Source organism: Sarcophilus harrisii, chromosome 2 (genome assembly GCF_902635505.1).
Source record: "Sarcophilus harrisii chromosome 2, mSarHar1.11, whole genome shotgun sequence".
NCBI classification, from domain to species: Eukaryota; Metazoa; Chordata; class Mammalia; order Dasyuromorphia; family Dasyuridae; genus Sarcophilus; species Sarcophilus harrisii.
In genome coordinates, this window is record NC_045427.1 from 361,916,250 (window position 1) to 361,930,473 (window position 14,224).

The 14,224-nt window shown below is 34.8% G+C and overlaps 1 protein-coding gene across 8 annotated transcripts in view; it reads right to left on the minus strand.

Annotated features, from left to right (window-relative positions):
* The window catches only part of LOC100926883 (cholesterol 24-hydroxylase), an 89,558-nt gene that overhangs the window by 48,023 nt on the left and 27,311 nt on the right, over positions 1-14,224 (minus strand). For all 8 annotated transcript variants that reach the window (XM_031953273.1, XM_031953272.1, XM_031953275.1 and 5 more), the window contains 4 exons: positions 14,102-14,183; positions 12,450-12,523; positions 7,676-7,762; positions 3,438-3,576 (listed from right to left, as the gene is read on the minus strand). In XM_031953273.1, coding sequence (XP_031809133.1) covers positions 3,438-3,576; positions 7,676-7,762; positions 12,450-12,523; positions 14,102-14,183 — 382 coding nt within the window. The remainder of the gene's footprint in view (positions 1-3,437; positions 3,577-7,675; positions 7,763-12,449; positions 12,524-14,101; positions 14,184-14,224) is intronic.

A 14,224-nucleotide genomic window follows, 5' to 3' on the forward strand; every position in this document is an offset into this window, starting at 1 on the left:
GCTATTCATTAAGTCAATTAATAGAAAGATCTTGGGGGGAGAAGGAAGGATTCTGGGAAGATGGTAAAGTAGGTCAGAAAATTCCAAGCTCTCCAGATTTCTCCTACAAACACACCAAAATTCCACCTCAGGGTGAACATAGAATGGTTTAAAAAAACAAACAAAAACAAATAAGACTTGGGGCAGAATAATCTGAGAAGACTGGAAGAAAGACCCTAGGACCAGGGCTTAGTCACTATGAAATATAAGCACTTCTAGGCTCATCAGAAACAGCAAGCAAGGCTTGCTAAGGCTAACTGGGTTTGGAGGGAGCCTCAGCCAGAACCACAAGAAATTTCACCTCCTAAACAGTATCGGGAGTTAGGGATCTGACTGACTCAAGGTAAGACTGAGGGAACCTCTACTAATAAGAAACACCAGGTTCCTTATTTACTGCAGAAATGAGTGGGAATCAGCACACCTAGTGAGTATGAAAGCAGTGGGCAGGGATGCTTTTGGCTGTGGGCCCTTGCAAGAAGGTGAAGTTTTTGGCTTGGGGTTCCAAACCAGAATGGGGGACTCAAGTGACGATAAAGGCACTCCATCCTATTAGAGGTGCTTACACTAATAGTTCTTATTTTTTAAAATTCCCATAGAAACTTACTATGGGAATAGGGAAGATCAGGGTTTATCTTCAGAGGAGAACACTGATGTAAAAAAGCTTCTTCTACCCAAAGACTAATATTAAATGGCTACCTGCACAGAAAGAATTTATAAAAGAACTCAAAAAAAACCCTCCAAAACTTTAAAAATCTAACAAGAAAGACTGAGGAAAAACTAAAAAGGAAAAAAAAAAACTGAGAACCATTCAAGAAAAACAAGAAAATTATGAAAATCAACCAGCTAAAAAAAGATTCAGAACCTTAAAGAAGAAAATAATTCTTTGAAAATTAGAATTGAACAAGGGGAAGCCAGTTATGAGACCAAGAAATAACAAAACAAAATATAAAGAATGAAAAAAAATATAAGAGAATATACAACATTTTATAAGACTAACAACAAATCTGGAGAATAGATCAATAAGAGAAAACATAGGAATAATTGGACTACCTGAAAGCTTAAAAAGAATCTTCATACTATTAAAAAATAATTATTATAGAAATAGAAAAAAATCTGCCCATTACCACCTCAAAGAGATCCTACAAGAAAAATACATATTGCTATATTTCAAAAACTCTAGATCAAAATATTTTTTACAAAAAACAAACCAAAAATAGTCAAATATTCTGGAACTACAATAAGAATTATACAGGATTATCAGCAGCTACAATAAAAAAACACAAGTCCTGGAATATTATATATCAACAATTAAAAAGATGAAGTGGCCAAAAATATCATGTCCAGCAAAACTAACCATGATACTGAACCCCCAAAATGGACATTCAGGGAACTCACAGATTTTGTAGATTTTGTCTCAACCAAACTTGAATTCAATAGAAAATTTAACATGCAAGAGCCAACAATAAAGACCAATTTCAAAGGACTCAATAAGGACAAATCTTTTATATTTTATACATGGAAATATAAACCACATATCTAAGATTGACATAAGTAATTGGGTAGGTAATTAAAAGAACAACTGGGAAAGTTGAGTATGATCTGACTCTAAAAAGCATAGCTGTCAATGAAAAGGTAAAAATAGTAATTATTTTATACAAATGAGGTACAGAGGAAGAAATGATATAAAGGCATATAAAGGCATTCGATGGGGAAGGAGCTCTGGTAGTTCATATAGGGAATGGGTTAAATAGGGAACAATACATGTATATACCATGAAGGGTATATATAAATTTATAAAGAAATTCATGAGGAAATTTATAAAATTTATAAAGAAATAAGGGGAGAGGGACAGGATAAGGTGGAGTATAGAAATGTATATACATTAATGGGAATGAGATAACTTGTGTAGATTAATGGGAAAGGGATAAAGAGGGAAGAGTAGAGGAGAAGATAAGTGAGGGATCTGTGGAGGGAGGGAGGTTAAGTAATAGGCAAATTAAGCAGTAGAAGAGTTATCAGGAATAGGAAATAAGAGATATACACAAACACAATAACAAGGATAAGGAGTAGAACTTATTAGAAAAAATTAGTGCTAATTGATCTCAAAGTCAAACTTAAACATTTAATCAAGAGAGAAATGAACATTATATGGCAGTCAATTAATATTGTTCTAGAAGCATGCCCACATATATGTAAAATGCATATGTATATGTATGGGTATAGCTATATATGTATGTGGATGAGTGAATGTGAATATTTGTATATATACATTTATACATATACATATATATATATATAAACATACATATACACACACATATAAAAATATATTCATGCTTAACTATAGCCTCCTTGGGGGAAGTGGAAGGAGGGATTAAAGGAGAAAAAAGAATAAAGTAAAAAGTGCACAGCAGAGAATAACCTACAAAGAAGCAAAGAAAAGATGGACAATTATGATGTCTTCTATTACTGTATATGCTTTCTTGAAATGGAAATTTATTGTTACATATTCTGAATCCTCTCTAATCTTCTGCTGGACACTTGACAATGTCTTGTTTTTTGTTTTTTTTTTTTATTTTGTGTTTTTGTAGTATTTAGTTTTAAATAAAAAATAAACATAAAAAACTAGTAAAATTTTGCTTTAAAAAAATCTCTTCAGTTTATCTTTAACCAGCTAGAACAGAAAATCCTTAGAGAAAAGAGTCATCTCTTTTTTCTACCAAGGATTCCTTTACAATCTTGGGAAGCCTACAGACTACTTCTCAGAATAATGTTTTAAAATAAAGTGCATAGAATTACAAAGGAAATTAATTGTACTAAAACAGAGTTAAAATATTTAGAAAAGTTAGTGGAACCCTTTCTTAGAGAGGATGGATTAAATGATTACCATACATGGACATGTTCTGTTTAATGAATCAAAATTATTTACTGAAGTCTCACGCGAGTTCTGTGATATTTCTCATATTCTGGAATTTAATCTTTGTGTGAGGATATTACAAATTGTAACTTGAAAATGATTCATGTGAGAGAGACAGAGACAAACAGAAAAACAGAGATCATTTATGGCAAGATGAATTTGTGTTCCCTTAGATTTTCTCTCTAAGCAGAGCTATTCAGAATAATTTAATTAACAACTATTTCTCTCTGGCAGGCTTGAATTCAGAACATAAAACACTGAATCTTTTTTTCACATTATTTTGCTAACAAAATAGCGGAGTGATCAAAATGTAAATATTTTGTATATATTTATATATTGTACATATTGATAAATTTACAGTATTCTGCCTGTAATGGAGAAATCAGGTTGACTTGGCTAAAATATAAAAATGAAAAGAAAAAAAATTAGGTAAACTGCTTTTTCATTCTCTGCTTACTTGACATTATGATAGAAAAGTTACCTTAGCAGATAAATCATAAATGGTCGAGCATATCACATTTTGCATGCATACTTCAGTCTGCCCATCAGCCTTGGCTTCCAGAATTGCCATCATTTGCTCCACTTTTTCATTAATTGTTCCCATCAAGCTCATCAAGTAACTAAAAACATAAGCAAAATTATACTATATGATAAGAATATGGCTGATAACATTTGCCAGTTAGACAAATAAGAGACATCACAAAATACTAGTTAGAAAACTAGGGTGAAGAGAAGGAGAAGAAGGAAGAGGGAGAGGCAAGAAGAGGGGAAAGGGAGAGAGAAGAGAAAGAACAGGTAGTAGTTCATAATTCAAAAAGCAGTTTATAATTCAAATAAAACACAGAATGCCCGACTTGAGAGAAACTTTAGAGTTAGAGAACTACATAATATCAAAATTGGAAACATGAAGCAGAGACAAGATAGTGCAGTATAGGCAGTATTGGGAACTCTCCCAATATTTCTCTCCCAACTACTTTAAAATAATGCCTTGAATTGAATTCTGGAGTGGCATAACAAAAAAATAAAATAAAATAAAAAATACTGGAGTAAGATATTTTGAAGCCTAAGAATTTAAGAAGTCAGCAGGAAAGGTCTAACACCTTGTAACTGGCCAGATTGCAGCTCAGCCACACCAGCTATAAGTAGCTTTAGAGGCAGCTGCAAGTGGCAGCAGCTTCAGGAGCTCTCAATCTACAGATAAATGGGAAAGGGATTGAACCACTTGTCATTATAAATGAACCCTTTGCGGTCACTGTATGCAGAACCCTGTTGCACTGCCTAGTTGGGGGCAGGTCTAGGTTGCTGTTTCAGGACAAAAAGGAGCATTAGAATTTGTACCTTCAAGGGAGCAGGTCTCTCTCTAATCAGAATTCCAAGGCAGAAAGGAGAAACAGTATTTTCAGGCACAAGAAATAAGATCTCTTTCTGGGAACTAGGAAGACCAGAACACAGGCCAGGAGAACAGTTACCACACCTTTCTTTGAATCACACTACCTTGAAAGCACCAAAAACTTAGAGATCCCAAAAACTAGCTCTTAAAACAGCAACACAAAAAATTATTTTATAGTTAGAAAAAATAATAAGAAAATTCATCTGATTAAAGCACACTATTTTCACCCTTTTCTGTCTTTTCTTTCTCATTATTTTCCCCTTTCATTCTAATTTTCTTTCAACAAATGACTAATATGGAAATATGTTTAAAATGATTATACATTTGTAACCTATATCATCAGATTGTTTGCTGGCTTGGGGAGGAGAGAGGAAAAGAAGGGAGGGAGAAAAAATTTGGAACTCAAAAATCCTTCAAAAATGAATGTTGATGAACTCCTACTAAGTGAAATGAATAGAATCAAAAAAAAAATATATTAACCATTGTACACAGCAACAACAAGATTGTGTGAAATGACCCAATCATTCTAGAGAACAATTTAGAACTATAGCTCAAGAGACTATAAAACTGTGATTGCCCTTTGACCCACTAAGTCACCTTCCCTTCCCCCTTAGTCTTTGTTTGCTATTCCCCAATGGGAGAGAGCCCATTTTCTCCTTTCCCTAATTGTAATTTCACTTTTGCCCAATTGTAATTGTTAGGAAGTTTTCATAACCTCAAACCTAAATTTTCCTCTGTGATTGTCACCAAAGATTATCATGGATGGGGGAGCTAATAAAATATTAATTATCACCATAATTTGCAGATCCATGTTTAGGGATTTTTGAGCATTATGGTTGGTGAAGAAGCAAAGTGTTATCTGATACCTCTATTAGAGGTATTTTTGAGCAGTGGAGAAGGGAAAAATTGAGGGTGGGTCAAAGTCTGGTTCAACCCAAGGCTGATCTTAACAATTATTTCCATAGATATAAGGATCTGCTCTTCATATGACTGAATTCTAAGAAACTACTCCCCATCCCATCCTGAAGAGATTCTGGGAAGATGGTGGAGTAGGTCAAAAAATTCCAAATTCTCCAGATTTCTCTCACAAACAAGATAAAATTGTGCCTCAATGAAAATGTAGAGTGGCTAAAAAGAATTAAGAGTTGAGATAGAAGAGTGATCCTCTTGGGACAGTGTGAGAAGATCCAAAGAAAGGTTCCAGAATGGAGTTTTGGCTCATATGAAATGTAAATACCCTCCAGCCTAATTCCTTTGAAAGAACAAGAGGGAGGGAGAGAGGAAGGGAGGAAGGGAGGAAGGGAGGAAGGGAGGAAGGGAAGAAGGGAGGAAGGGAGGAAGGGAGGAAGGGAGGAAGGGAGGAAGGGAGGAAGGGAGGAACTACATTTTCTCCCCCTATAGGCATCCTTGAATTGATGCAGAGAACAAAAGTCCAGATTTTGTTGAAAGCCTGGATTTTTGAGTTAACTCTTAAGAGTTCTGACCCTAAAATGTGCTATATGTGTAGTTATCAGATAACCATTCACTCTAGGCCTTTTGTTTAGTATTTTATATGTTGAAGTGTCTTGAAATTATGAGCTAAGCCAGTGGGCAATTACCCAAGGCACATGTTGCAGTGTTGCAGCCAAGCTAGACTGACCAGCCAAATTATCTGTTTCAGGACTTTCCATTCCATCTTCCACCTTTCAACTTTTGCTTAGATTATCTCTTTTGTAAAGACTTTTTTGTTTCCTGACCTCAGCTTCCTGCTCCTGTTAATTGTTAGTGGTCTTATTCTCTCCAGAAATTACCCCATTACTTATATGTACAGTTTTAATTAATTTGCAGTGTAAATTCCACTTTTATAGAAAAACACTTAAGCTAATTTTATTGTATCATATTATGCTCTTTCTGCTCCTGCCCTTTGACTTGGTACTCTGTGGCCTCATCCTCTAGTCCCCACCCTTCAAAAAAACCCAAACAAACAAAGCAAAGCCAAACTAAACCAAAAAATATATACTGTATATACTGTTTGAGTTGTAGATAGACCATTTAAGCAACAGATGGCCAAGGAGGGGCTGAAATTTCAGGAGAGATTGATTTATATTGATTGATCTATATATCTGGATATATAGATTTTGAGGTCATTTCAATTGAAATAACTGAACTTGTGGTACTGGATAAAATTACCAGTTCAATTAAATTCAACAAAGAAAGGATCTGAAGATAGAATGCAGTCCAGGAAATAATCATCTTTAAAGGGGGGGAAGACCCAAGTAGATAATCCATCTTCAGTTATCTTGGCTCATCTCCTTAAAGAAACTATTTCAGTGATCATGACATTTATCCCTTAGTATTCCTCATGCCATTCATTACATAGTAGATACTTAGAATCATAAAATCTTAGAGCCAAAGGAGACCTTAGCAAAAAATACTATCCAACTTCTTTTTGGCAGGGAAAGAAAGAGAAATTTAAAGTAGAGAAATTATATCATAATTAGGATCATATAACCAGTGTCAGACATAGTAATCAAAAAGGCCTGATATTCCTATTAAGTGGCTTGAAACTCCAAGATAAGTATTCTCTTTTCAACTGGAAATCTAAGCCTGGGGTCACTGACAACATTGAAGGAATCCCATTAATGGAAGCCCTACCCGCATATTGCCAATAAAAGACAATTTTGAACTCCAAATCTCTGCAGAAGTCCGAAGCAGGATAATACCTTGCCAAGAAACCTTTCTTCTTGGCACAGCTACCTGCCAGGACTCTTTCCTGCTGTGAAGATACTCTCTTCTCAGTGATAACCTCTATTATTTCTCTGACAGGACTTGCCATTGAATAGTCTGTCTTCCTAACAAAGCTGGCTTCTCAGTGCCAATAAAAGTCCCTTTTGCCATTCAGACTTAATGGGTTTGCGAATTCTTTCATGTTGGACCTGTGCTCTGACCAGAGGGGATTCCCCACCCCAATTCTCACAACTGCACTGCCACCAATCACAATCAATACTAACTCCCAAATTAGTGTCATTAATTAAAAGAAACATTTGTTTTTCTTTACATGATCTGATACCTTACTCCCAACCCCACTTATCATCTCTGCCTTCTTCTAAGTTAGCAAGTTAGTCTAAGTTAGTCAACTCTTTTCTCTAATAAGAAATTGTATTTCTGTATACAAGAAATTGTATAAAAAATTTATATCTCCACTATGGCCAGAAATAATAAAAAGATCATTTTAGGGCAAACTAGAAACACTATATAGTCATTATAATTCCAGTTACTCTAGTCTTGAACTTCTGTGATTTCAACATGGATATATAAATAATTTATACTATCTTTTACTACTCACTCACCTTCGGTGAAATGCTAGATCCAAAATTCTCCGCTGCTTGCGCCACAATTCATGATCCAATTCTGACACCAAACTTCTCCCTAAAAATCTTAGAAACACAAAGGAAAAAAAGAAATACTACAGATCATTACATATCTGTGTCCCTTAATACATAATTTTGATGAATTGCTATGGTCCAAAAAAGCCCCCCAAACAAACCAAAGATCCCAAAACCCTAGTGGACAATCTATATATGGCTAGGCTGGTCCTCAAACAGACATATGACCCACAAATGGACCGAGATTCAAAGTCTTTCTGGATTTTCAAGTGCCAACAAAACCTAGACTTTCTTGGACATTATGTTGGAAAGGCAGGTTCAATTCCACCCCAAAAGGAACTTTGGAGGAGATATCAATGGAGATCTGTTATTGTTCTTCAGTCATGTCCAGCCCATTTGGAATTTTCTTGATACTGGCCATATCTTTTTCCAGCTCATTTTCCAGGTTAGGAAAATGAAGCAAACAGAATGAAGTGACTTTCCCAGGGCCACACAGTTTTGTTTGAGGCCAAATTTGAACTCAGGAAAATGAATCTTCCCGACTTCAGTTGCCACCATTTCATTATAATAATAATGACCGTATTTCTAAAGAGCTTTGCAGCATACAAAAATGTTGTGAGTAACACTGTGAAAATAGGTTGTGCAAAAAATATTTTTGTTTTACAGATAAGGAAAATGAAATACAATTAACAGAAATTTGGGCAGAAAAGTTTATGACCAAAATTTCAGTTAGGAAGTACTCAAGTCCCACCTTACCATACTGCTTCTTTTTACCTCTCTCTCATGTTTTATTATTTTCCACTGTAAAAACCATTGTGTAAACCTGCAGCAAGTGAATCACTTTTCTAATTTCAGTAATACAAAGATCCATTTCTATTCAGAAGGATTTAGAAGAAAAATCCTATTCATACCCAGACAAAGAACTGATTATGTCTGAATATAGATTGAAGCACTCTCTCTGGCTCTGTCTGTCTCTGTTTGTCTCTGCCTCTGTCTCTTTCTTTTAACTTTTTCTTAAGAGTATCTTTAGGAAAGGAGATTTCTGTTTTCTTTCACAATATGATTTTTATGAAATGTTTTGTATAACATTTCTTTCTTAATGTGAGCTGAGGATGGGGATAAGGGAAAAAATTTGGAAACCAAAAGTTTTTTAATGTTAACAAATTATTTTATATGTAACTGAGGAAATAAAAATATTAAATAAATAAAAAATAAAAATGCAGCAAAGCAATAGTAACAACCACCATCACCCTATTCATACAAAGGACATATTGAATGCAGTGTACCTCCAGTGAATGATATTCTCAGTGATTACATGGGAAAACTCCAAAATCTAGAATTCTCAAAGAAAATTAAATTATACTTGTTCTATTATTCTTTCTAAGACAGTGAAGGGCACAGGAATATTTTTTTTAAAAAGAACTGAAAGAAAAAGCTAACCCATTCATCCATCAAGCATTACACTAAACAATCATCTATTTTTTATAAATTGCTTCTGCATTACCTTTTTTTTTTCCTGAGGCAATTGGGATTAAGTGATTTGCCCAGGGTCACACAGCTAGAAAGTGTTAAGTGTCTGAGGCCAAATTTGAACTCAGGTCCTCCTGACTTCAGGGCTGGTGCTCTATCCATTATATCAACTAGCTGCTCCTTGCATTACCTTATTGACCATTCCACATACCCTTACTCCTTTTTACAGAAGAAAAAACACATGTACAATTTCTTATGGGGTCTCTCAAACTAGATATCCCCTAAGGTATCAAACTCTAACACAGCTTAAAACAGAACCATTATCTTTCCCTGAAAGTTTGTAACTCTTCCTAACTTTCTTATTTCTTACTTGTTTTAGTGCCACCAAAATCCAGTTATTTAGACTAAAAATTCTAGAATCTTGGACTCTTTCCTTTTACTGACAACATTCAATCAAATAGAAAGTTCTGTTGATTTTATTGCCACCATCTCTACAAGGTGCCCCCCAAACTTAGTGCAACTTCAAACTTTAATAGGTTAAGTAGTTTTGATAGCATAAAGCTTCAGTAAGACATTTAAAAGACCTTGTAAATATAATAAATCTTTAAATGGAGATTTGCTCATTCATCTACTTACTTCTACTGACTCCTAATAGTTTAAGTCCTCATTAGGTCTCTTAATTGATCACTCTACCTCTCTTGTCTAATCTATTTTGCATATGCTATCAATTAATTTTCCTAATGCATAGATTTCACCATGGTATTTCCCTTCTCAGAACTCTTAAGTGGTTCCCAACTACTTCTCAGGAAAAAAAATGAATCTATTTAGTTGGACTTTAAGACATTCTACCAACAGGCTCCAAGCTATTTTTCCAGCTTCATAATACTCTACTTTCCAAACTGGATTACTAAATGATCCTCAGTTTCACTGACAGCACCCAGGTGGTGCAGTGGCTACAGCATGAGATCTAGAGTTAAAAAATCTTAGGTTCATATTCAACCTCATACAAACTTAATAGCTATTGTATAAGTCCCTTCATCTTTGTCTGCCTCAGTTTCCTCATCTTTAAAAGGAAACTAATAAAAATACTTGGCTCCCCAAATTATTGTGAAGAATCAAATTGATAGGATACAGCTTCTAGGGGAAATATAGCAATAATCCTAAATCCCCTGCCTTTACAATGCTGTTGTTCTAACAATATGTCAATGATTCTAAAGTCTTCTGGCCTTAAAACAGTGCTATAAACATTACTGTCAGATGGATAATCTATTGGTCAGTAATAACTAAGTTCCTAAGACAATAGTGAATAGACCACCCCTCAAACTTACCTATAAACCATAAAATTAGTAAATAAGTAACATGAAGATCGGGTCTCTCTAACTTTGTCCTATAAATTAATCTTCTTTCTCTTGGTTCTTTGCTAAATTCTTTTGGAACTTAGCCTGCTTAAATTAGCATTACAATTACAATCAACTTTACCCCTTGACTTGGAGATGGATTCAAGCGTCCAAATTCTTTTGAAATAGCTTGTTACACCGGTCTGTGAACCCAACTTTTTGGGGTCTCCATCTGAACATCAACAAAATTAGATAATATTGGTTGTACTTTGTATACATGAATGCATTATATAAATGCTACCAATTATTATATCTAATTTCTCTTTTTTTTATTTAATAGCCTTTTATTTACAGGTTATATGCATGGGTAACTTTACAGCGTTAACAATTGCCAAACCTCTTGTTCCAATTTTTCACCTCTTACTCCCCACCCCCTCCCCTAGATGAGGATGACCAGTTAGATGTTAAATACATTAAAATATAAATTAGATACACAATAAGTATACATGACCAAAACATTATTTTGCTGTATAAAAAGAATCAGACTCTGAAATACTGTACAATTAGCTTGTAAAGGAAATCAAAAATGCAGGTGGGCATAAATATAGGAATTGGGAATTCAATGTAATGGTTTTTAGTCATCACCCAGAGTTCTTTCTCTGGGCGTAGCTGGTTCAGTTCATTACTACTCCATTGGAAATGATTTGGTTGATCTCATTGCTGAGGATGGCCAGGTCCATCAGAACTGGTCATCATATAGTATTGTTGTTGAAGTATATAATGTATATCTAATTTCTCAACACACATTCCATTCCCTATGCCTAGAATGACTGCTTCTAACTTTTATTCTTTACCTATTGAAGCCAAGTATGCTGTAGTGAATTTAGTGTCCTAGATTTACGTTGGAATAATCTAAGTTCACATCTGTAGGTGCCACTGAACAGTTGTATGACTATGAAAAAGTCATTTAACTGCTCTGAACCTGTTTCCATATCTGTAAAATGGGAATGATAATGCCTGTAATACCTATCTTGTAAGATTTTTGAAAGGATCAAATGAGATGTTTATAAAATGCTTTGTAAATCTTGAAGCACTATAAAAATGTCAGCTATTATCATTGTTGGTATTATAAATCTTTCTTTTAAAGATTTTATCCCCATCTTTGACACTGACTTTTTCATAAATCTCTCCCAAGTCTCCCCAAATAAAAAAATATATATATTTCCTTCTTTGATCTGTTAAACTACTCAAAATGTCCTAGACAGTTTAATTGCAATTTAACTTATAGTATAGTCTATATAAGTTGAAACTCTCAAAAATAGGAGTGGTTTTGTCTTTTAATGTTTGTTGTCGTTTGTCCTTCATTCTCGAAGAAGACCATGACGTCAGGGAGGTGAAACCATGATATACAAGTGATTTGGATTTAAAAGAGGGAGGTTGTGCAAGGTCACCTGTCCCCTTTCCCCTCCAGAGCCATCTGGGTCCAGTGGTCTATAGATCAGGATGATTGGAGATGATCTTGGATGCAGGGGGAGACCTTGGCCTTTTTTAAGTTAGGTCTTCAACAGGTCTCAGTTTGATTGAGGCTGTACCCATTCAGTGATTAAGGCCAGATAGCAATTGAGGTAAAGAATCTCCTCTGTCACCTAGTCCCCCCCCAAAAAAAAATCTAGATAAATAAATAAATATGGGAGGGGAAGACTTTTAGGATTTCTGGTCAGAGCAGAAATGGCTGTTATTTACATTCAATCTGAGTCAATCAGGACTCAAACAATTGTTCAGTACTATATACCCTAAACACAATAGACATTTAAAAAATCTAATGTACCAAAATGAATTTATTTGAGCGTAGGGATATGGTATCCAGGAAATGACCAAACCATTAGTCTTTTCTATTCATCCCAAATATATTTTGTTATGATATCTTTTACCTTTCACCATACAGATTCTGTATCTTCGAGTAGATAAGGGGATCCTTTTTGTACTCGGGGTTCATCAGGAATACCTAAAGAACAAATTGATTATTTTTTCTTTTAATAGTATAACATATCTTCATATCTCTTATTCTTCCTCTAAAGATAGTAAGAGAGTAAAAGCTAATTAATGGGCAATCTATTTGCTTCACTGGTATTCACACAATATCAAGAGAACAAAGGGAAGGCACCCACTAACTAATATTAATCACTTAGATAACTGCCTCTTGGCAGATTAAAGGGCATCATGGACAAGAATCACATAGAATAACTAGAGAAGGAGAAATTGTGATCTGTATCCTTGAAAAAATTACCCACATAGATGAGACCATAGATCTATGTTGGAATACTCATAGATTATGTTTTGCAAAGGAGCAATTACATGGGTAGCTTAAAGGGTGCAGTGGAGTTTGGAGTCTGAAGTCAGGAGGACCCAAGCTGTGTGATTCTGGGTAAGTCACTCAATCCTGCTTACCTCAGTTTCCTCAGCTATAAAATAAGCTAGAAAAGGAAATGGCAAACCCTCTAGTATCTTGACCGAGAGCACATGGGGTCAAGAAGAGTTGGCCACAACTAAACTGACAAACCAATAATTACATGAAACAATGACAAGTTTTCATGATTCAAAGTCTGTCACTTTAGCTGCCCTTGAGTAAATTATGTGTTTGTGTGTGTGTGTGTGTGTGTGTGTGTGTGTGTGTGTGTAGTGTGTGTGTGTGTGTGTGTGTGTAGGTAGGAATATATGTAAATGCAAGTGACAATCTCTTCCTGTGCCTTATCAGGAAATGAAAAAAATCTTGGACCCTCAAAATTTAAGCCAACACAATTCCAATAGATTTGTGATGGAAAGTGCCATCCACATCCAAAGAGAGAGCTATGAAAACTTAATGTGGATCAAAGCATAGTATTTTCACCTTTTTGTTGTTGTGCTTGTTTGGTTTTTTCTCTCATGTTTTTTTTTCCTTTTTGAATTGATTTTCTGTGTATGTGCAGAATGACAAATATAGAAATATATTTAGAAGAATTGGACATATTTAATTTATATCAGATTGCTTGCTGCCTGGGGGGAGGGAGAGGGGAAAGGAGAGAGAGAAAAATTTGGAACACAAGGGTTTGCAAAAGTAAATGTTGAGAGCTATCTATGCATGTATTTGGAAAAATAAGATACTATTTTAAAAGATATTAATAGTATGTTAATGAAAGTTGCTGATGACAAAGTTTGAAGGAATAGTTAATACAATGAATGACAAGAGTCAAGATCTCAAAATATTTTGACAGATTAGAAGATTGGGCCCAAACCAACAAGATAAAAGTGATTGGAGAATAAATGTCAAATTTTATGCTTGGTTTAAAAAACTATATGTCCTTTTGCTACCTCCATGTTTTTTCTTCTCAGAAGATGAAATTTATTTTGAGATAACTGAGATTATCTATCCCCTCTTCTTTTGCAGAAAAGGACACAGAGGCCCAAGGAGGTCAGAAAATTTACTCAAAGTCATACAGATAAAAATAAGTGACAAGCTGAGATTTGAATTTAGTTCTTTTAACTCCAAATGCAGGGCTTTCTCCGTTATTACCTAATTGGTGTAAGATGGATTCAATTTAAATACCTTGACTGACTCAGGACTTGTTAAAATCACTGAGGCCCGGTGAAAGACATTTATACGCACAATTGGTCCATATTCTTTGGCCCTGTGGAGCAAAATGAGAGAAAAGGGTTATATTAAAAAAAG